Raw genomic sequence first — 23,320 nt, 5'->3', positions numbered from 1 at the left:
GGACTTCAAATCAGGTTGTTTGATTCCACAGTGGCATTGCCACTTACTCTAACTCTTGGAATAACTTGGAGGCTCTCACTTGTCTTTGCTTCCTTGTTTGCTCTTGAAATGTTAAAATATGCGGAGAAACAGTAGGAGCTCTATAAATAAAACATGTCTATATATTTTTAAATGATTAAAGCTGGAAAGTTTAATGTGGCACCGGGCCACTTGTTTAGTGGAAGTAAAGGGAGGGCGATCGCTGGCTCCCATGGCAGAAATCCTGCAGCCCTTTGCAGCGAGCGGTGCCTGGCTCACCGCCCATCTGCGACGGTCGCAGCCCAGGGAAGCCCGACCCACACTGCAGCCAGGGAGGGACGGCGGGGGAGCCTGGCTGCAGAGGCAAGAACCGGCCGTGGATTCGTGCGGCCCAAATGATCATCGGGGTGGGAAAAGCCACAAGTCAGGGAGCAACTACGGGGAGTGCGGGGCAGGGGGTGGCGTGTGGGGGGAAGACAGGAAATGCAGCATTTTAAACTCGGGGTGAAGGCTGGCCAGACTGACCAACCTGTTAAACCTGAAGGAGAGGATTGTATCTTTAGATGAAATCTCGACCACGCACGTCGGAGCTCAGTGACCGAGGGGGAGCCGCTCGTGCATTTGGCAACGTTTTCAGGCACACGCGGTGCTGGAGACACTCCGGGAGAGAGCCGTCGTTCAAGTCCACCCGGCGGGGCGGCGGGCTCTGCCCTTGAGGTCCCCTTCTAAAGAGCCGAGGCGCAGGCAGGCTGCGCTCCCGTGGTGGGACGCTCTCCCGTGGGGGAGGGAGGGGCCTGAAAAGGGAGGGAAGCCTGAGAAATCACGCTTCGCCCGGGCCCGGGCAAACACCGGGGGTTGAAAGCCCGCACAGGCCTCACGAGCGTGCCGGGGTCCCGGCCCCGAGGAGCCCCCGCCGAGCAGCCGCTGCAGGACCCGCCCGCCGCTGCCCGCAGCCCGCTCCCGGCTCCCCGCTCCCCGCTCTGCAGGCTCCAGCCACTGCAGTAGCTCAGCACACCCGGCGGGGGCGGGGCGGGGCCTGGGGGCGGGGCCGGGGGCGGGGCCGGGGGCGGGGCCGCGGCGGGCGGGCTCGCGGGAGGCGCGGAGGGAGGGTGTCGCGCCGAGGGAAGCGGCCCGCGGCGGAGGGAGGGGAGGCCGAGTCCTGGAAGCGGAGCTCCGCGCTGGGACTGGTTCCTTCGCAGCCATTTTCTGTCCAACCAAACAGCCGATTGGAGACGGGAGCCAACCAGGGCTGCATTGGAGGTTTGTGTCTCGCTTCGGCCAATGATCGCTCCTAAACCGACTCCACTTTAGCTCGAATGAAATGTCCGTCTCCTCCCGGCGCCGTCCCCGCCGCCAACGCCGCCGCGGCCGGGGCAACTCGCCTCCCTCCCGCGCGCCCTCCCGCCCGGGGCCGGGGCCGGGGCCGGGGCCGGGGCCGGGGCCGGGGCCGGGGCCGGGGCCGGGCCGGGCCGGCGCCTGCGAGGCCGCTCCCGCTGCGGGCCCGGCCGGGGAGCGGCTCTTTGTGCGCCGGGCCGAGGAGCGGCGGGACGCGGGCCAGGCCGCCTCCTGCCCGCCGCCGCCGAGCTCCGGCCCGAGGCCGAGGAGGGGGCGCCGGGGCACCGTCAGGCCCGTCCCGGCCGCGTCCCGGCGGCGTCCCGGCCGGCTCCATTTTGTGCGGGGAGCCGGGCGGGGGGCGCCGGCCCCGACCCTGCGCCCTTGACCGGGCGGCCGCGCGGAGTCCCCGGGGGCGCCTCCCTCCCGCCCGCCGGCCCGCGGGGGCATGGCGGGGCCGGGCCGCTTTGTCTGCCCCGGCGCCTCGGGCGGGCGGCGGGCGGCGGGCGGCGGGCGTTGGGCGCGGGCCCGGGGCCTGGGCGGGCGAGTCGAGGGACGCGCGCCGGGGGCGGCCGCCCCACACCCGCGGGACTGACAGTCGGCGGGGCCGGGCCGGGCCGGGCGGTGGGGCCGGGCGGTGGGGCCGGGACCAGCCCGCGCACCTTCGTGGGGAGGAAGCGAGGTCCCCGGGAGGAAGGAGTGGATTTGGTCTCCCCGCAGTCTGGCTTCACGTAAAGAATGCAGCCATCTGGCGGCTTGCGGTCCCTGGACTTGCCCCGAAGGTGGGAAGGAAGGAAGCCTTTCGGATTGGACTAAGGTTTTAATCTTCGGTGGGAGGCGGGGAGGATCTGCCAGCCCTGAGGAGCGGTAGTCTTCGAGAACAAAGAATTACAGAGCACCCACAAGTCGCAATCTTGCCCAAAGTACTGCAACAGGATAATTTAAACAAGGTTAGGTAGCATACGACCTTAAGCAGAAAGAGCATCCCACCAGCCCGCACGCACTCCACGGTGCCCTGGTTCGTGCCACGAATCACTGGGGTGGTTTGGGCGTTCGTTCTTAGTATGGAAACTCATCGGCAAAATAAAGTGGTAAGATAAGCTGATCGATATTAGTGGCATTAATAAATAAGGGTTTTATTTGTAAAGTATTGAAAGTTTAACCAGAATGCCTTAAAAGGCAATTATTCCTTCCCCGCACTGCTCCTGTAGCTTAATTTAAGGATTCTATTGATGCAAAACTCTGGTTGTTGATGCCAAAGAATGGAGGGTGGAGGAAGGGTCTGCTGCTTTTCTTGGATACAAATTTGCATTTCTTCAAACATTAAACAGATGTATGCATTCCCTTGAGCTTTCACATATATCATAACCTGCCTTTAGGAAAATGTATACCATATGAGGTGACAGTGTTTATCCTTAATATATTGAATTTAAATATATACTGAGTCAACTATTTGGGCGAGAGTGTGTGGTGAGGTGTGCCCACCCCGACCACCCCCCCCCAAACAAAATACATAAATATATATAGCTCCATTATTTAAGTGTACTGAGGATTTCCATTTTCAAAGACACACTTCAAAAAACAAGGAAGGAATCTTCTGGGCAGTTTTGGGGTTAGATGAGAATATTTAAAAAGAAATTAGACATTGCTCTTAAGATTATAGCAGAGTAGACAATGTCAGCCAGTCTATGCTGCCCCGACTGACATTTAAAAAATTCAATTCGTGGCTATAATTTTTTTTTTCTGTTTACTAGATTTCATGCTTGAATGCATATCATTTTCTCTTCCTTTAAAATTAGCACTGAAAGGATATGTTTTTGTTTTGCCCCTCCCCCCAATTTAATTGCTTCACTTGAAAAAAAGGAAAGGAGCAAATGAAAAATGGAGATTGTAACATTGTAATTGATACCAATTTATTCAGCTATTTATGCCTTACAGCGAAAATGAAGTGCTATTCAGATGCAATTTTAGTCCAAAATGGTGGTGCTTTAAAATGATAAATAAAGGTCCTAATTGATTATGTTCCATGTATGTTCTCTTGGCAGCATCTATCTTCTTTTCAGTATAATCTGAGGTGCTTAATTTAAAAGCATTGTATTCTGAGATACTCTTCTCCCCTTTTGAGCTTTTGAACTCCTAAATCTCACTCTAAAACGTTAAGAAAATCATCACCGAAAAATTAAATTGGGGTGTTTGTGTCTTAATTGAATAATTTAGATGTGTAAATTTTGGTCTCGTGCATATAATTTGGGATGTTGTGATGAATATTTATGATGAACATGACTAAATTCAGGGTTATGTTGGAAAAGCAGTTCCTTCCTGCCATAGAATTAACTTGTTTTGCAAGGTCTCCAAAATATATCTACCAATTTAAGAAACTTTGACTGGGTGCCTGCTTTTTTGCACTCTGTTGAATCAGAATAGATGCCTTTTAAATTTTTACTAGGAAGAAAGCCTGTAGGCTATACGGTGTTACTACTAATAGTTGTTTATCTTCTAGGTTGAAATTGGGTGAAGATTGGATCCCTTTTTAAAAAGGTGTTCCTGAACACCACTGACAACACAGTTCTGACAGTATTTCATGACAGTAAGTATGCTTACCACTTTGGTTGTCAATTAAACAGTAATTAGCTGGAAACAAAATTATAAGTAATGTATATTGGAGATCCCAAGTAGGATGAATGCTCTTCAAGTCTAGACAGACAGTATCTCTACTCATTCTTGTTGCTTCTTTCTTTTTAGTGACTTGCACGTATTGTTGTGGGCTCCTAAGAGCTGTGGAAATTACAAGATAAAAAGCTTGTCCCAGCTCTTAAGAGTTTGTCTCTTTTGCTAGGACTTTAGTCAAGCACCAAATGGGAAATGCTGGTTCTAAGGGTAGCAGAGGTGAAGAGACCAGTGGTGTGGTATGCCTGGGTAGTTGGGAATGTTGTGGATTTAGCCTTGAAGGATGAGTGGGATGTGGATAGGTGGAAGGTATTGCCGAAAACAAAAGCCTGGAGGGAGGGATGAGTAACTGATTTGTTTAAGGGATGAGAAGTAGATCTACATCGTCCAAGTGGAGATTTCATAGGGTAATTTAGTGAGAGATACCGCTTGCCATGTCCGGATACTTAGTTCTGGATCTGCTACTATATTTGTGATGTCAGGCATGTTACAGCTTCATTGAGCCAGGAATCATGCCTCACTCCTAAAATAAAAGAGCTGTACCTGGTGATCCTTAAACAGGTACATGCTAGCACTAAGATTTTTATCAGCCCTGAAAACAGAGTTGGAAACAAGTTCAGTGAGGTTAAGTGGGGGATCCACTAATGAAAAGCTGTGAAAAACTAGGTTTTGATTTGTTGCGAAAGACTTTGAGAACCATTCTAGGTTCAGGAGCCATAGAAATGGTGTTTTAGTGGGCCCTGTCTTAAAACAGTGTGCACCCTGGTAGGTTGGGTAGTGATGCAGTGGCAGTAAAAAAAGGAAGGGCATATCCAGGAAACTTACTTACCCCTTTTAAGAGGTAACAGCTTAGGTAGAACTTAGAGGAGATAGAATATTCTAAGTATCTGGTATAATACTGATACTGGTATAATTAGCCTGGGAGGGTGGGATTGCAGTATTTGAAAAGGAGATCAGGAGCTCTCATCTTTCGCCTCCTTGCAAGAATGGGGACGGTGAGTTTCATTTTCCAGAATCCTAAGTTGGCAGTGATGGGATATCAGACATGTACAGGCAGGATATGGTTGTAGGTTTAGGACTTCTAAGCATAGAAGTTGTATTTAACGAATCCATTAAGAGAGTGAGGGAAGAAAGAGGGAAGGATAACCTTGGAGGAAAAAATAAACCAGGGAATGATGTAGCTTTTGAAATCAAGGGAGAAGGAATTCCATGTGTAAGTGTGGGGTCTGATTACCAAGAGCAGTCAGGTAGGATGAAGGCAAGATTATACTGGCAACTTCAAAGAACAGTTTCAGTACCTGATGGGGTAGAGAAGCGCATGCCAGGAGTTGAATGGGGATGAAGAGGTGTATGAGGACTGTCGGGGTGACAGTGATAGCTAGACAAGGGTGTGGAGCAGAATTGTGGTTTTACAGGTCTGTGTGTACTTGTGTGTGTTCAGTGAGGGAGCCTAAACATGTTGAAAAAAGAGTGAAGCAGCTGGTCGGGGGTGGGGGGGGTGGGGGGGGCACGGAAGATCCAGTAGAGGTGAGGGACCTTTGTGTTCTTATCCTCAAAGAGATAAAAAAGAATTGGTCCAGACGACAGGTGAAGGGGTTATGTGAGAGAGAAAACTATGCCTGAAAATAAAGGTGAGAACTGCATTTGAAGGGACAAAAATAATATTAGGTTACATTTGTTGAGTTCTTATTATGTATCGTGCACTTTGCTAAGTACTTTTTATAGAATAGCTTCGCTTCCCATTGCAACTCCATTTTAAAAATGGGGAAGCCGAGGCACCAAGAGAAGAGTAAGTCAAGACCAACCTGGGTAGTCCGTCCTAAGGGCCAGTGTTCCTGATCCTGAACCCGAAACCAGGTGCCTTGCTTACATCTCACACATAGTGTCCTTACTTGAGAATACATGTTTTTAATATACAACCAGTAGACCCAGAATTTAGAGAGGGCAAAGTAAACATTTAGGCTGATGGACTATAGGAAAAATTATTAGGAAGAAATGCTGTAAAGTACTTGGCATCTGACACCTTGGATTTAAATCCCATTTACTCTGCCACCTTGGGCAAGTCATTAGCCTTTTGTAACCTCAGTTCTCTCATTGCTTCATGGGGTCATGAACATTGCATGAGATATTTAGAAAGTGTTCAATAAATGTTAAACATGTTAAAGAGGGAACTGTTTCCTCCATTTGGGCAACAAATTATTAACATAATTTAAAAACTGCTACATCACAGAATTGTAGAATAAAAATATATTAGCCAGCTGACCATTCCTTTCACATAATATTTTAGAGAACAGTATCAGTTCAACTAAGTAATCAGAATAGTCATTAAACATTAATTAAATGCGATTGAACTACTCTTTGTCCATTCTTACCAGTTCTCTTGGATCTTTTTTTTTTTAATAATAAATTTATTTTTTTATTGGTGTTCAATTTGCCAACATATAGAATAACACCTAGTACTCATCCCATCAAGTACCCCCCTCAGTGCCCGTCACCCATCCCCCCAACCCCCGCCCTCCTCCCCTTCCACCACCCCTAGTTCGTTTCCCAGAGTTAATAGTCTTCATGTTATGTCTCCCTTTCTGAAATTTCCTACCCATTTCCTCTCCCTTCCCTTCTATTCCCTTTTACTATTATTTATATTCCCCAAACGAATGAGACCATATAATGTTTGTCCTCCAATTGACTTATTTCACTCAGCATAATACCCTCCAGTTCCATCCACGTCAAAACAAATGGTGGGTATTTGTCGTTTCTAATGGCTGAGTAATATTCCATTGTATACATAAACCACATCTTCTTTATCCATTCGCCTTTTGATGGACACCGAGACTCCTTCCACAGTTTGGCTATTGTGGACATTGCTGCTATAAACATTGGGGTGCAGGTGTCCCTGCGTTTCATTGCATCTGTATCTTTGGGGTAAATCCCCAGCGGTGCAATTGCTGGGTCGTAGGGCAGGTCTATTCTTAACTCTTTGAGGAGCCTCCAGACAGTTTTCCAGAGTGGCTGTACCAGTTCACATTCCCACCAACAGTGTAAGAGGGTTCCCTTTTCTCCACATCCTCTCCAACATTTGTGGTTTTCTGCCTTGTTAATTTTCCCCATTCTCACTGGTGTGAGGTGGTATCTCATTGTGGTTTTGATTTGTATTTCCCTGATGGCAAGTGATGCAGAGCATTTTCTCATGTGCGTGTTGGCCATGTCTATGTCTTCCTCTGTGAGATTTCTGTTCATGTCTTTTGCCCATTTCATGATTGGATTGTTTGTTTCTTTGCTGTTGAGTTTAAACAGTCTTTTTTTTTTTTTTTTTAATTTATTTATGATACAGAGAGAGAGAGAGAGAGAGACAGAGATACAGGCAGAGGGAGAGGGAGAAGCAGGCTCCATGCACCGGGAGCCCGACGTGGGACTCGATCCCGGGTCTCCAGGATCTTGCCCTGGGCCAAAGGCAGGCGCTAAACCGCTGCACCACCCAGGGATCCCTGCTATTGAGTTTAATAAGTTCTTTATAGATCTTGGAAACTAGCCCTTTATCTGATACGTCATTTGCAAATATCCTCTCCCATTCTGTAGGTTGTCTTTTAGTTTTGTTGACTGTATCCTTTGCTGTGCAACAGCTTCTTATCTTGATGAAGTCCCAATAGTTCATTTTTGCTTTTGTTTCTTTTGCCTTCGTGGATGTATCTTGCAAGAAGTTACTGTGGCCGAGTTCAAAAAGGGTGTTGCCTGTGTTCTCTAGGATTTTGATGGAATCTTGTCTCACATTTAGATCTTTCATCCATTTTGAGTTTATCTTTGTGTATGGTACAAGGGAGTGGTCTAGTTTCATTCTTCTGCATGTGGATGTCCAATTTTCCCAGCACCATTTATTGAAGAGACTGTCTTTCTTCCAGTGGATGATCTTTCCTCCTTTATTGAATATTAGTAGACCATAAAGTTGAGGGTCCACTTCTGGATTGTCTATTCTGTTCCATTGATCTATGTGTCTGTTTTTGTGCCAGTACCACACTGTTTTGATGACCACAGCTTTGTATTACAACTTGAAATCTGGCATTGTGATGCCCCCAGCTATGGTTTTCTTTTTTAAAATTCCCCTGGCTATTCGGGGTCTTTTCTGATTCCACACAAATCTTAAAATAATTTGTTCTAACTCTCTGAAGAAAGTCCATGGTATTTTGATAGGGATTGCATCTAATGATTCATTAGTTCACCTACTGTCTTGTCATTCTCCTACATGCCCTTCCTCTTCATTGTCTGGATAAAACTTGACACTGTAGCTTCTCTACTCTTACACCGGGTACATGTGTGACGCCTGGCCATGCTGGTCCCATTGTGCATTTGTGGTCGTCAGCTCCTGCTCAGCTCTTCGCACTGCCCAGTGCTCCCATTCTGTCTCCAGCTGCAGGAACCCCAGCAGCGTCTCCTCCATCCTTGTCTGCTTTGTTTTTACTCAGTGCCCAGGCCTGCTCATCTGACCTCCTGAAAGGCTCTTTCATCAGTCCCCTTGATCCCTACTGCCGTTTTGCTGGACAGCATCTGGGGAGTGTTATCATCTCGCCAGAATTCATGCTCTGACTATGGCCTCATGGTCCTTTGTGGTCTTCTGCCCCCATTCTTGCCCTGTTCTGCCTATTTAGACACTGGACTGTAGCCAGAGTGATCTTTTCAAAAAATCTTTTTTGCACAGTTCTGCAAAAACTTCCTTTTGATTTGTTCTTATGCACAAGGCACTGCTTGATCTAGCCTCTACTTTGTCCATTCTGGTCCACCAGTAGTAGATTTCTATTTCCTTGGCCTGGAACATTGTTTTCCCATTTTTTCCTTGCCTGACCAATTTCTGTCTTTGAATCTCAGTTTAAGTGTCATTTCCCGTGACCACTTCCTTGACTCCCCAGACAAATGTGGCCCCTTTTGCAATAAGCTCTCAAAGCATACAACAAAACACTTGTTTCCCTTAGCACTTGGCACTAGCAATTAGTCAGTTGTAATTATTTAATAGCTATATACATAACGTTTACTGGGTATTCCTGTTAATACTGTGCTGTCTTTCCATGGGGAGTCCCGTCTCGCTCAAGGTCTCATGCCAAGTAAGTAGGAAGGAATTCAAACCAGGTGATAGGATTCCAGAGCCTGTGCTGTGGAAATATTAATAGACTACACTCCCCACTCCTTTCCCCTGCCACTAGTTTGCATAATACCTGTCTTCCCTGCAAGATGAGGACAGAGATCTTGTCTATGCTGTTGACTGCTACATCCCCAGCACATAGCACGGACCTGATAAATACCAGGTGCTTACTTGGTAAATATTTGTTAAGTGGCTTACTTACAATCTGGCTTACAATCTCCACTTTATTTTGAATATTTTTAAAATTTTTTAAATACTTATTTATTTATTCATGAGAGAGAGAGAGAGGCAGAGACATAGGCAGAGAGAGAGAAGCAGACTTCTTGCAGAGAGCCTGATGTGGGACTCAATCCCCAGACCCAGGATCACCCCTGAGCCAAAGGCAGATGTTCAACCGCTGAGCCACCCAGGAGTCCCTATTTTGAATATTTTAATAGAAGTTTAGACCTTGTAAAAGCCTTCAGGATGTATCTAGCAAGTTTCCCTGCCTCATTTCCCCCTTCAGATGTTTGAGTGGCTAGCTATTGTAAACATAAAAGATGAGGCCAGTTTGTTGAATGGAAGGTACTAATCCTTGGGGATTCAAAGAAGGGAACACTAATATTGGACGTGCAGGATGGAGTAAATCAAAGATTTCAGGAGGATGGGAGAACACTGGGATTAATGGCAGGATTTTAACGGTAGAAAGATAGAGGACAGGAAGACAGAGATGGGGTGAAACGACAAGAGGAGCTACGACTTGTAGACCTAAAGACACACAGCTAAGCCTGCTATGTGCAGCTTATCCTCAGGGAGGGAGGATGGGATTGCTGTCTCCTGGGTACACCACGCACCAAACATAGCTCTTGAGCAGGTTCCCTTTCTTTGATTCTGACAACAAATACTTGCAGAGTATGTTTTAGAAGACTGAGGTTTCGAGGCTAATGCTGTGAATCCAAATGATAATCTTGCTACTAATTTCAGTGTATGACAAAGGTAATGTGATTTGAACTTTTTACCTTTAATACTTTTTTAGTGTTCTATTTATAAATTAATAAATCTCCCAGGGCCAGCCCGGGTGGCTCAGCGGTTTAGCGCCGCCTTCAGCCCAGGGCCTGACCCGGGAGTCCTAGGATCGAGTCCCACGTTGGGCTCCCGGCATGGAGCCTGCTTCTCCCTCTGCCTGTGTCTCTGCCTCTCTCTCTCTCTGTCTCTCTCATGAATAAATAAAATTTTAAGAAAAAAAAAATCTCCCAGATACCCACCCACCCCACCCCACCCCAACAAAGATTTGTTTCCAGTTGTAGGTTCTGAAACAGCGGCTTTGGTCCTTTCTCTTGAACCTTGATCTCTCTAATCTCCCTTAGGGCATTGTAAAAACTAGTCAGTTCACAGCTATCCTAATTGAGCTTTTATGGTTAATAAATCCATCATCAAATCAAAGAGCACTCTTCTAGTATCTCGTTGATATTTTAGGATTAAAATGGCATTTTATTTTTGGGTAATGTTTCACATTAGCTGTTTAATATGGGGAAGGTGATACTATTTCCATTTTATATAGAAATACATTTAACAGGTAGGGATGCTGTTTTCAGGGATCAGCAGGAGAGTCAGTATCAGAGCTCACTAACTGTTGTTTATTACCTTTTAGAAGCCACTAAGAAGTATCAATAAATAGATACCCTCTACTTGTGCAAATTATTAAAGGTAGGTAAACTCTATTCTCTAGCCCCTTAGAAAACTATGTAGATTATGGAAATGTATCTTTATCAACAATTAAATTAGACACTGCAGTCAACAGATGTATCAAAGAAATGCCATGTTATTGAAGACTTGGAAACTAGCCTGCTGTTTTCCTAGTAGATGAAAATCCAACAGCCAGAGAAGGACATGGTACACAAGGATTTAAATAGTGCAGTTAATAACATTAAACTTGTTATCAAGGTCCTGGGCCTGGATAAACATTTAGGGTCAAGTGTTTTTTTGATTTGGCCTGAAAACATGTATAGATTGTACTTAGTTTTACTACTCTTTTTATTCAGGTAATGCTTTACAATTTTTCCACCTACAAATAGCTAGTCCCTTATTGTTTTGTATAGTAGTATTTGCAAAGCAGAAAGACTTCCAGGATTTGCCATGTTGGTGAAATGGAATGGAGACAGTTCAAGGCTTATGGTTGTTTTCTCTAGATTTTCCCTCTTAGAATTCTTTTAGCTCTAAGCAAAATTAATCAGGCTTCTTTCTTTTTGTTGTTGTTAAAGATTTTATTTATTTAACAGAGAGAGCACACAAAGGGGAACAGCAGAGAGAGAGAAAGAAGCAGACTCTCTGCTGAGCCAGCAGCCCAATGTGGGGCTCTATCCCAGGATATCCCAGATCATGACCTGAACCAAAGGCAGACACCCAACTGACTGAGGCATTCAGGCATCCCTAGCAGACTTCTTTTAAAATAGTCATTTTAATTCCCATTCTTGTCTATGGTTATAATTTTATTGTTTTCATATGTAGATCTTCAATCTCCCTGACCCTGCCTTTTTTTTTTTTTTTTTTTTTTCTAATTTTAATTATTTATTCGTGAGAGACACATTGAGAGAGGCAGAGACACAGGCAGAGGGAGAAGCAAGCTCCATGCAGGGAGCCCGATGTGGGACTTGATCCCGGGTCTCCAGAATCATGCCCTGGGCTGAAGGCAGGCGCTAAACCGCTGAGCCACTCAGGCTGCCCCTTTTCTTTTTTCTTTAAAGAATCTGAAGTTTGAGGACAGAGGTAGGACTGTTGAGTAGAATTAGAGGTTATAGGCTCATTTAAAGTATTAGTGTGCTTTTGGGTTGCATGGGCACAGATTTATCCAAGGAATCCATATGCATCCCATACCAAACAACAGTTTGAACCAAGGCATTGCCTCTCGTGGAGCTTTTGTGAGACATCAGAGAAAGTTTGCAGCAGGAGCAAAGTATTTGCATAGGACTATCATGCTTTAGCAAGACAGCAGAAAGTGTTGGAAATCGGTGACTTTTAGGTGACTGCTAAGCTGACTTTGGCTTTGCTTGTCACTCCAGGGACAAGCTAGGTTGTAAGTCAGGGTTGTCTGCACTTATGATGAGTATGCAGTTGAAAAGAAAGAGGTGTGTGTTTTAGATTCATTTTGTTTCCTTGTTGGTCTTATGCCTATCACTTATACAGTGTAGATAGGGGAATCTTGAATCACTGGAAAATTATCAAAAGGTTTCCAAATCAAGAGGTATCTTTTCTTTCAGTAAGCTTAATGTCTTGAAAACTAATTGACCCATCCTATGACAGTTATGAGCATTGAATCTATTACGCATTTTAGACGTTTTATTGAAGAGTATTATAAAATTTCTTTCCTCGTAGATGGATGGCGACAGTGCTACCACAGATGCTTCTCAACTAGGCATCTCTGCAGACTACATCGGAGGAAGCCACTATGTTATACAGCCTCATGATGGTAAGAAAGCCACGGTCAAAGACATTCACTAGCAGAAACAACTTAGTGGGAATTATATTAATGTGATGCTCCAGGTTACTTTTATCTTTACAGGAAAATTAGCAGTCTTGTGTCAAAGTTCAGTGATAGTCTAAAAAGATGTACCATACTGTTTTTACTAGAAATAGTCATCAAAAGAGAGATGAAGTCTAGAAAAGAATTCTATTAAAGTATGTTTTTGGGGCACCTGGGTGGCTCAGTCAGTTAAGCATCCAATCTTGATATCAGCTCAGATCTTGATCTCACTGTTTGAGTTCAAGCCCCTCATTGGGCTCCATGCTGGGCATACTTAAAAAAGGAAAATATATATATGCTTCTTAAAATTGGCACAGTTTCTTTAAAGATTTGTTACTGATGTCCTGTTTAAGTATTAAGTATGACAAATTCTTACTTAATTGGTAGAGTAAATTAAATAGTTCTTTAGAGGGTGAGTTCCTAGCTATTGTATTTCTAGTACTTATGAGCAGACTATTTTTGGGTTTTATTCAATATTAAGTTTGAACTATGTTAGGTATTAGAATGGCAGTATCATGTTGGCCTATGAGAAATAATGTACTTCAGTGTCATTCTGATGTGTAATATTAAAAAAATGTGAGAGATGTTTGTTTTTGAGAGAAAGATATATACATTTTATTTTTATTTTTATTTTTATTTATTTATTTATTTATTTTAGCGAGAGCTTGTGTGTGAGTTGGGAGAGGGGCAAAGGGAGAGAGAATACCAAGCAGGCTCCATGCTCAGAGTGGAGCCCAACTTGGGGTCAGATCTCATGATGAGATCAAGACCTGAGCTGATATCAAGAGTTTGATGCTTAACTGAACTGAGCCACTTAGCCAGCCACCCCGAAGATATATTTTTTAGGAGGCAGTTGGAAGTGGGTAATTAGTTACTTCATCCTGAAACAGAGATACACATAAAAATGTAACTAAAAAAAAAAAAAAAAAAAAAAAAGTAGCTCGAATCAGCATAAGTGCCTTTCTTTTTTTAATACATACAAAGAGTGGGAAATTTACTTACAGGATACTGTATTTCATTATAAGAGAATATTAGTGGTACTGTGAAAGCTGCAGTTATATCTAAGTCTGGATAATTTGAGGATTCGTTTTTATATAAACATTGGATCAGACTACAGCTTTGTTCAGAAACTTACATTAGTTTTATCCAATTGGGTCAGTAATATTCAAGTCCACTTTTTCCATTCTATATAAACTTGGTTTTGCATAAACATATAACCTCATAATCTGGCAATTTGCAAGGAACCATAGGTCATAGTCTGTAAGTTTTCTAGTTAAGCTATGTAACAGATATTTATGAGTACCTCTTCTGTGGAAGATAATCTACCAAGTTCTGGGAAGTATATAGAGCTGGTCCCTGGCCTCAGATAGTAAACATCGAATAGGGAGGATGAGAAATAAAAGGAATTATAAAATATGTCAGAAAAGGCTCAGAGAAGCACTTTGATATTCTTTGAGAGATCACTTCTGAAGGTGCTGTGGAGATGTTTTTGAGCTTTCTGGAGAACAGATACGTAAGGTTTTAGCAGGCCAAGTTGAGGATAAAAGGACTTGAGGCCGTGGGTTTGAAACTAATAACTAGGTTCGGTTATGGCTGTGAGAATGTGAAAAGAACTACTATTCTCCTCCCTAAAAGTGATTAGGAAATGAGCCAGAATGGTTCTTAGTTTCAGGTAGTCTTCTCTATCTTGAAGTAAAGATGATGAGAAACTTTAAACCAAGTCCTTTTTGTTTCTTTAGATACTGAGGACAGCATGAATGATCATGAAGACACAAATGGTTCAAAAGAAAGTTTCAGAGAACAAGATATCTATCTTCCAATTGCAAATGTAGCAAGGATAATGAAAAATGCCATACCTCAAACGGGAAAGGTAATGCAGAGGACACATTTTACCCAGTTTCCTTTTCCAGGGAAGAGGGGAACATAGACCTACATGGGTGTGTAGTTCCTGAATACGGTCAGTTGTAGATTTCAGCCATTCAGCCCTCCAGCAAGTCCAGTAGCTCCTACAGTTCTGCACACTTTTTTTCTTTTTTAAAGATTTTATTTTTCTTTTTTTTTTTTTTTTTTTTTAATTTTTATTTATTTATGATAGGCACACAGTGAGAGAGAGAGAGGCAGAGACACAGGCAGAGGGAGAAGCAGGCTCCATGCACCGGGAGCCCGACGTGGGATTCGATCCCGGATCTCCAGGATCGCGCCCTGGGCCAAAGGCAGGCGCCAAACCGCTGCGCCACCCAGGGATCCCAGATTTTATTTTTCTTCATGAGAGACACACAGAACGAGAGAGAGGCAGAGACACAGGCAGAGGGAGAAGCAGGCTCCATGCAGGGAGCCTGACGTGGGACTTGATCCCGGGTCTCCAGGATCAGGCCCTGGGCTGAAGGCGGTGCTAAACCATTGAGCCACCTGGGCTGCCCCAGTTTTACACACTTAGTTACGCTGTTTGCAGTTCTCACACCGGCGCCCCCCACCCCCACCCCAAACAACACTGCGTCCCCTTCCCGACTTGAAGCTGATAAAACAAAATTAAGAATCTCCTTTAAAATAGGTACATTATGAGAACTATCAGGTTTGGGTATATGGAGTTGTAGCTTCTATAATGTTGCAGCAAAATTGGGTCATTTTGGTCTAATGAAAAAAAATCCTTAGATTTGGAATCAGCTATTTTTATATAATCATAAATATTAACATACATTTAAATTTAACTGGCATGATTTTTTTAAAAAGTAGTTCTGTCTTGAGACAACCATATAGACATTTATACCAACTTACAAAAACTCGTCACTCTACTCATCACTTGTTCTGAATTACAATCCACATTTTTAATATTTTATATTGCACAATAAACTTTTTCTCACTGTAGCTTATAAAGTACTTACAAAAGTAATAAAGCTCACAAAGAAATATATTATTAAAATACATAGCTAAGCCTACAAATTCCAATATGAGAGGTTCTCCTTATGTTCTAAAGGGAAATAAAGCACAACTGCTGATTACTGTTTCTGTGGCTAGGCCTGTGTTGTCTAGTACCTCAGGCCACCAGCCAGATGCAGTTATTGAGCACTTGAAATGTGGCAAGTCTGAATTAAGATGTGCTGTAAATGTAAAACATACTTCAGATTGTAGAGGCTTAGTATGAAAAAAAGAAGGAAAATAATTTTAAAATAGATTCTGTGTTTAAATATTTTGATTTATTGGGTTAAAATAATTATTAAAATTAATTTCACCTTTTTTTAAACATAGCTACTAGAAAATCTAAAGTTATGTGTATAGCTAGCATATTATCTTGCCCACCTACATTTATGCAGCTCTTTACTTTTCTCGGGATGTAAAATGGGCAAGGAGGTAGAAGACAGTACGTTTCAGCAAGGCTTTTATTGTTCCTGTTAGAAGTGGCTTTGGAAGACGAATGGATAAAGAAGATGTGGTATATGTATACAATGAAATATTAGCCATTAGAAATGACAAATACCCACCATTTGCTTCGATGTGGATGGAACTGGAGGGTATTATGCTGAGTGAAATAAGTCAGTTGGAGAAGGACAAACATATGGTCTCATTCATTTGGGGAATATAAAAAATAGTGAAAGGGAATAAAGGGGAAAGGAGAAAAAATGAGTGGGAAATATCAGAAAGGGAGACAGAACATGATAGACTCCTAACTCTGGGAAACGAACAGGGGTGGTAGAAAGGGAGGTGGGTGGGGGTGGGGGTGACTGGGTGACAGGCACTGAGGCGGGCACTTGATGGGATGAGCACTGGGTGTCGTGCTATATGTTGGCGAATTGAACTCCAATATAAAGAAAAAAGAAAAGAAAAGAAAGAAGAAAGAAAAGGAAGGAAGGAAAGAAAGAGGAAAGAAAAGGAAAGGAAGGAAGGAAAGAAAGAAAGGAAGGAAAGGGAGGGAGGGAGGAAAGAAGGAAGGAAGGAAGGAAAGGAGGGAGGGAGGGAAGGAGGAGAGAAGGGAAGGGAAGGGAGAAGAAAAGAAAGAAAGAGAAAGAAAAGAAAAAGAAAAAGAAAGAAAGAAACAGAAAGAAAGAAGGAAGGAAGGAAGGAAAGAAAGAAAGAAAGAAAGAAAGAAAGAAAGAAAGAAAGAAAGAAAGAAAGAAAGAAAAAGAAATGACTTTGGAATTGCATGATTTAATTCATTAGTTTAACTTTGAAACCCCACACCTTTAAGAGAAGAATTGCTTTTATAGTAAAGTGGCAGGTGTATGCTGCTTTTTAATAAACTCAAAATCTATACCTGACACTTAATATCTTCAGTAATAAAAATGTCACAAGATGTCATTATTTCACTCCCTGTAAGCCTTACATGAATTCATTGTTTTGTCTTTTAAAAATTTTTTCTTGTCCTTATTTGTGGAAGTGCTAGGGCAAAGAGGTGATACCTGCATCTAGCCCACACTATACTATATACACTATGGGATTGATTTTCTTGGGGTACTTGGTTAGTAAGATTTCATCTTTACGGGATGGTAGGGACATCCAGTGGTTGCTTTTTTTTTTTTTTTTTTTTTTTTTTTTTTTTAAGATTTATTTATTTATTCATGAGAGTCACAGAGAGGCAGAGACATAGGCAGAGGGAGAAGCAGGCTCCCTGTGGAGAGCCCAGTGTGGGACTAGATTCCGGATCTTGGGATCACGCCCTGAGCCAAAGGCAGACGCTCAACCACTGAGCCACCCAGGCAATCAATCCCCAGTGGTTGCTTTTATAACCTAAACTTACCTGTTTTCTGTGAATAGTTGTCACAGTGGCTTCTTTCACTGGTATTTGAGTTTTTATCTCACTCCGAGTGTTGGGATTTTGATAGTACACATTTTGTCAATGTAATTAGCATGTTATTTCAAAGATGAAATGTCAACAGCCATGAACTAAAATCTGTATTCTTCTAAATAGCTTTTTATTTTTGTAGGTTGTTATGAATGGGATGGTTATATTCCCTTCAAATTTACCTGTGATTTTTCTCTTCAGATTGCAAAAGATGCCAAAGAATGTGTTCAGGAATGTGTGAGTGAGTTCATCAGCTTTATAACATCTGAAGCAAGTGAAAGATGTCATCAAGAGAAACGGAAGACAATCAATGGAGAAGATATTCTCTTTGCCATGTCAACCTTAGGCTTTGACAGTTATGTAGAACCTCTAAAATTATACCTTCAGAAATTCAGAGAGGTAAGTAAGATGATCTCCATTTGCTTTTAAGAAACTAAGATATACTATTTACTTTAATTTTTTAAATGTATCATCGATCAGAAGAAGCATGTAATCATTTAAATCATTTAAATAGTATGTCAAAAAAGGAAATAGTATATCCTTTCTTTTTCCCGTTGTTACTAATGACATCATTGTTGGGTAATGATTGAGAGCATTGGACTCTGGATTACAACCACCTGAGGCTGAGTCTCAGCTCCACATGTGACATCAGGCAGATTATTTAATACATTAGGCTGTAGTTTCCTGGTCTGTAAAGTGAGGTTACTAATAGTACCTACCTCCCAGGGTTAATGAGTGAACTAAGTAAAATAATCTATGTACAGCCCTTAGCTTGGCATATAGTGAGCACTCAGTAATCGTAAAACATGCTATGGTTATTATTAATTTAAAAGAGGTAGCATCTTAAAGCTTGGGGCCTTCTAGATAAGAAAAAAGGAATTATAACTATCTCTTTTTTTTTTTTTAGTTAAATTCTTCTGCATTTCCTTTTGGATTTATCTTTGCCCATGGTATGAATTTTGTGGAGATAAATTGAGATCAGCATATTTATTTCTATACTCCAACTTGGGTGTCAGATTCACATTGCTTTCAGAATACTTTATTAGCTTTAATGTTAGAATCCCATTAAATTAGTGATCTATGCATCAAATGATTAAAGTATGAAGAGAATGTAAAAATTCTTCACAGTACTTTTCCAAATTTTTTCATCATAGAATCTTAGAGTGAATGAATGGAAACTTAGAGCTATATTATGTTTGGTCCAAACTATATTTTTGATTTAGGAATTAAGACTTTTAAACTTGCTGTTATAGTACTGCCCACTTGGCTGAGAGTGGCTCTATATATATAGTTAAATGATAATTTGGATCATTTATAGTAGATATATGAGCTGAACATTTATAGTATTTTGCAGACTACTTCATCTGTAAGTAGATTTCTATTTTCCTTTTGATGTAGTGTGGAATTAGAATAATTTTATTTTTATCCATAAATATTTTAGATTTTCTAGGCCATTACTAACACTGTCTTGTGATGAATACTGCTTATATAAAAAGTTAGCATTTTGAAGGACCTCTTCATATATAATTAACCAGAAGTGTAAATAAATATTCCATGCAGTGTTTGTAATAATAGAAGCTCCTAATTTTAGGAAACAAGCATTTTCATCTAGAAAACAGTTTCTTTTGAATACCAGTGATTACTTATTTAATTTTTCCTTCCCCAGGCTATGAAAGGAGAGAAAGGAATTGGTGGAACAGTCACAGCTACAGATGGGCTAAGTGAAGAACTTACAGAGGAGGCATTTAGTAAGCAGTGTTACGATACATTTATGCAACTAAATTTGTTCTTATAAGTCCTGTAGTTTGTTAGCAGTTATTAATACTAAATGTAATGGTACTTTTGGAATATCAGCCCCGACTATTTTGATATAATACTATTTTGAGTAGTTCTTACTAGTTCATGATCTTCTAGTTGAAGTCAGTGAGGGATAAGTATAGAAATTTAAATTCTGCAGACATTATAATCTTTTACCCATAGTTCTGATTTCCATAGCTTCTAGTTTTTGGTTTAAGATTCACATGAGGGCAGCCCGGGTGACTCAGCGGTTTAGCACTGCCTTCAGCCCAGGGCCTGATCCTGGAGTCATGGGATCAAGTCCCACATCGGGCTCCCTGCATGGAGCCTGCTTCTCCCTCTGCCTGTGTCTCTGCCTCTCTCCCTCTCTCTCTGTGTCTCTCATGAATAAATAAATAAAATCTTTTAATAATAAAAGATTCACATGAGATAGGAATATTGAGAATTGTAGCTTGTAATAAAAAATCTTGTGATTTAAATAAATTTGAACTGAAGGATTTAAAAATAAAAAAACTGAATGGGATGCCTGGCTGGTTGGAGGAGTATGTAACTCTTGATCTTGGGATTTGAGTTTGACCCCCACCCATTGGGTGTAGAGATTATTTAAAAATAAAAAATCTTAAAAAAAAAAAAAAGCAATATTGTCATTGGTGAAATAAAAGGTCTATGGTGATTCTACTTCTCATATAAAATTTATAGGTATATATTTTGTATTTCTCATATGTAAAATACATGTGCTTAGTTAATGTAAGTGTTGCTCCCAGCTAAGCCTCGTGATATAGGTCTGCCTATGAATTAGAAACCCCATCTAGTCTCTCTGCAGATTTGTACACACAGGCAGTTAGCTCAGCTACATTTTAGAGAAATGAAGATTCAGAAAACTGAAAACTGTACGAGGAAAAATGTTTTTTTAGGGAACTTTTTTTAAAATGCTAAATATGATTTTTGTCCAAGATTACATTGATTAGTGGCAGAATTGTAATGAGACTAATGGCACAACCTTAGGGTTCAGACCCAAAGTCAATGCAATATCTTCCTGCTTTAACTTTTGTCTTCTAGCTAACCAGTTACCAGCTGGGTTAATAACTGCAGATGGTCAACAGCAAAATGTTATGGTTTATACAACGTCATATCAACAGGTAAATACAACCTTCTTTGTATTTTAAGTTATCTAAAAAATTGATTGTAGTCATTGATTTTTATTACAGGTAGTTAATTGCAGCACATTACGGTGGACCCATGAACAACATGGGTTTGAATTGCACGGTTCCACTTATGTGGATTTTTTTAATAGTATTATAGATGTGTTTTTCTCTTCCTTATGATTTTCTTAATAACATTTACTTTTTCTAGCTAGTTTTGTTGGAAGAATACAGTATATAATACATAAAGCATACAAAACGTGTTAATTGACTATGTTATTGGTAAGGCTTTTGGTCAATAGGAGGCTATTAAGATTTTGGAGAGGCAAAAGTTGTGTGAGGATTTTCAGCTGCAGAGGTTGGTGCCCCGAACCCTAGTGTTGTTCAAGGATCATCTGTATTAAGGACCTGATAGGGGATCCCTGGGTGGCTCAGTGGTTTAGCACCTGCCTTCAGCCCAGGGCATGATGCTGGAGTCCCAGGATCGAGTCCCGCATCGGGCTCCCTGCATGGAGCCTGCTTCTCCCTCTGCCTGTGTCTCTGCCTCTCTCTGTGTCTGTCATGAATAGATAAAATCTTTAAAAAAAAAAAAAAGGACCTAATAACGTTATTGAAAATTGCTTTCTCAAAACATATAATTATATATTCTCTTATTGATTAAAAATATGTACACATATACTCATATTTGCATAGATTTCTAGAAAGATACATAAATTATTAAAGTAGCTCCCTTGGGTAGACAGAATGGAGATTTGGGGGTGAGAAGTGGATTTATTTTCCATTGTCTATTGCTTTTATTTGAATATCTACAATATATGTTATTTTTAAAATATGTATGTTATTTTTAAAATATTTTTTTCTTTAATTCTGCTCAATTTAAATTTTCTGCTCTTAGATTTCTGGTGTTCAACAAATTCAGTTTTCATGATCTGAAGAAATGGTGGCATGGGGAGTGGAGAGAAGCAAAAGAGTCTGTATGATTCTGGAAACAGAGACCTTATAAGGAAGTGATTGGGGAAAAGATGTCTCTTTGTATATTAAATAGCTGTAATGTAGCTTCCTGATGCTTGACTAATTGAGGTGTTAATTCTGACTTGAGAATCTTTTTTCATGAATGATTTTAAAGAAAAATTTGGATTTTAAAGGTATTAAAATATTTTTGTTTTGTACGAGAGTTTGTTGCTCTGTATGACTCCTGTATGCATTGTATATTGCAATTTATTACTGTCAGAGATTTGTAGACAGTTTCTTATTTTCATATTGAATCATGTTACTTTTGTAATTCAAGTAAGCAGCTGGGTTAATTCATGATGTTTGCCCTTTTAATAAAATACAAGGGTAGAGTTCATTTTGAATGCAAGTTGCCTTTATTATAAATTTGAGTTTGTCTTGGTTATATAATATCTTGCATGGTAACCTAGCTAGATTTTTAGCATTTGCCATATTTATTAAAATTAATTTTTTGTAAAACATTCATAGCTTAAGCAGCACCATTTTTTAAAAATGTAATTGAAAAATCAAGTGTAAATGCAGAAGCAAACATTGTCTGCCCTATTAAACTCGGTGCCCGTTAACAGTGTTTACACTGTTCATTGTGCCTGTTAAGATAGTTTTAGTTTATTGGAGCTTTTGTTAAGACCAGATTTGTTTTTGAGTTATGTTATTATGAGTGTTGGAATTCATTTAAGCTTAATGTAGTCCTAGTGCTCTTGAAATGGTGCCCTTTTCATTTTTATATGATTTTTCCAAAGCATATCTTCAAATACTAAAGTATCCTCTTCCAGAAGAGGAATTTTATAGTCTGATGGTAAATGTCCTCGTTTTACCTTTTTAATTGATATGTCAAGTTTCCTAATTATACTATGGGAACCAAGAAACGTCAGACATCATTGTGTGTGTACAGACCTTTCTCTACATGGGTGAGTGAATGCAGTGGAGAACAGAGTGTGTGCTACAGATGGTGTGAAACAGAAGCCCCAACTTCTAGTGCTGTCTTGATCTTTGCAATAAACTAAACTTAGATAATGTAACTTTGTATAATTTAGTAGTATGTACTTGGGTTGTTCCTTTTTTAAAATGAGGATTTGTATATTCTCATCTGGTTTTTTTGGTGATGATTAACCTGTTTTGGGTTTTGTTTTGTTTTGTTTTTTTTTAATATCAACAATTGCTATTGTATAATAGTTTGCCTAAAAGACGATTTAAATGTCATCCTGGAAGGACACTCAAATTTATAAGATAGAAGCAATTTCACAGATATGGGCTGAACAGAAATATTTACCTTGTCAGAGGGAGACTTTGGGGCACATATTTGGGCTAATCTGAGGTTATTAATAACTTCCTCAATACCCTCCCATTTAATTTCAGTATAGAAAATTCAAATAGGCAAAAAAGGGGGAGGGGGCATTAAGCAAAATCAACTATCATCCTACTATGCTGAAATAACCAATGTTAATATTTTGGTAAATATCACTTGTCCTCTTACTTTGCTAAATATGTATATTTTTATAAAAATGGGCTCATACTTGCTTACTGTTTTGTAACCTGCTTTTTTTCACTTAACAATATATTGTAAACATCTTTCCCAGGTCATTACATAGTCTTTTATTTTTATTCATTTATTATTCTGTTAGTATGGCTGAACTATAATTTATTTAATCCTCTATTGGACATTTTGACTATATGCATCTTTTCACAGTTAAAAACACTTCACTGAATCGTGTACATCCATGACTATTTTCTTAAATTCTTAGAAGTAGAATTGCTAAGGTTAACAGATACACAAAATTTTAATGCTTTTGATACTTCCATAGTAGTGTATTTCTGAAATAGTTTCCATTTGATCCAGTACATAACTGATAAAAGCATTTGGTGTTTGGTTATCAGATTCTTTCTCTAAAATTAAAGATTGTGCTATGTTTAATTATCAATATAAACCGAAACAAATTTCTAAATTTAAT

General features: G+C 40.8%; 1 protein-coding gene across 6 annotated transcripts; it reads left to right on the top strand.

The window, feature by feature from the left end:
* Positions 1-1,125: 1,125 nt before the first annotated feature.
* On the top strand, positions 1,126-22,390 carry NFYB (nuclear transcription factor Y subunit beta). 6 transcript variants are annotated; one of them, XM_077846149.1, is made up of 9 exons: positions 1,126-1,278; positions 3,851-3,937; positions 10,776-10,831; positions 12,497-12,590; positions 14,384-14,514; positions 17,623-17,820; positions 19,088-19,169; positions 20,278-20,357; positions 21,256-22,390. In XM_077846149.1, the coding sequence occupies exons 4-9, from the start codon at positions 12,497-12,499 to the stop codon at positions 21,286-21,288; spliced, it is 618 nt and encodes a 205-aa protein (XP_077702275.1). In that variant the 5' UTR covers positions 1,126-1,278; positions 3,851-3,937; positions 10,776-10,831; the 3' UTR covers positions 21,289-22,390. The 6 variants fall into 6 exon arrangements, with proteins under 6 accessions (XP_077702275.1, XP_077702271.1, XP_077702272.1 ...); XM_077846150.1 differs by lacking the exon at positions 1,126-1,278 and adding an exon at positions 1,976-2,132; XM_077846151.1 differs by lacking the exon at positions 1,126-1,278 and adding an exon at positions 2,197-2,441.
* Positions 22,391-23,320: the final 930 nt, after the last annotated feature.

The sequence above is a fragment of the Canis aureus genome, chromosome 13 (assembly GCF_053574225.1).
Source record: "Canis aureus isolate CA01 chromosome 13, VMU_Caureus_v.1.0, whole genome shotgun sequence".
Lineage (NCBI taxonomy): Eukaryota > Metazoa > Chordata > Mammalia > Carnivora > Canidae > Canis > Canis aureus.
This window is presented reverse-complemented; position numbering and strand designations above follow the sequence as displayed.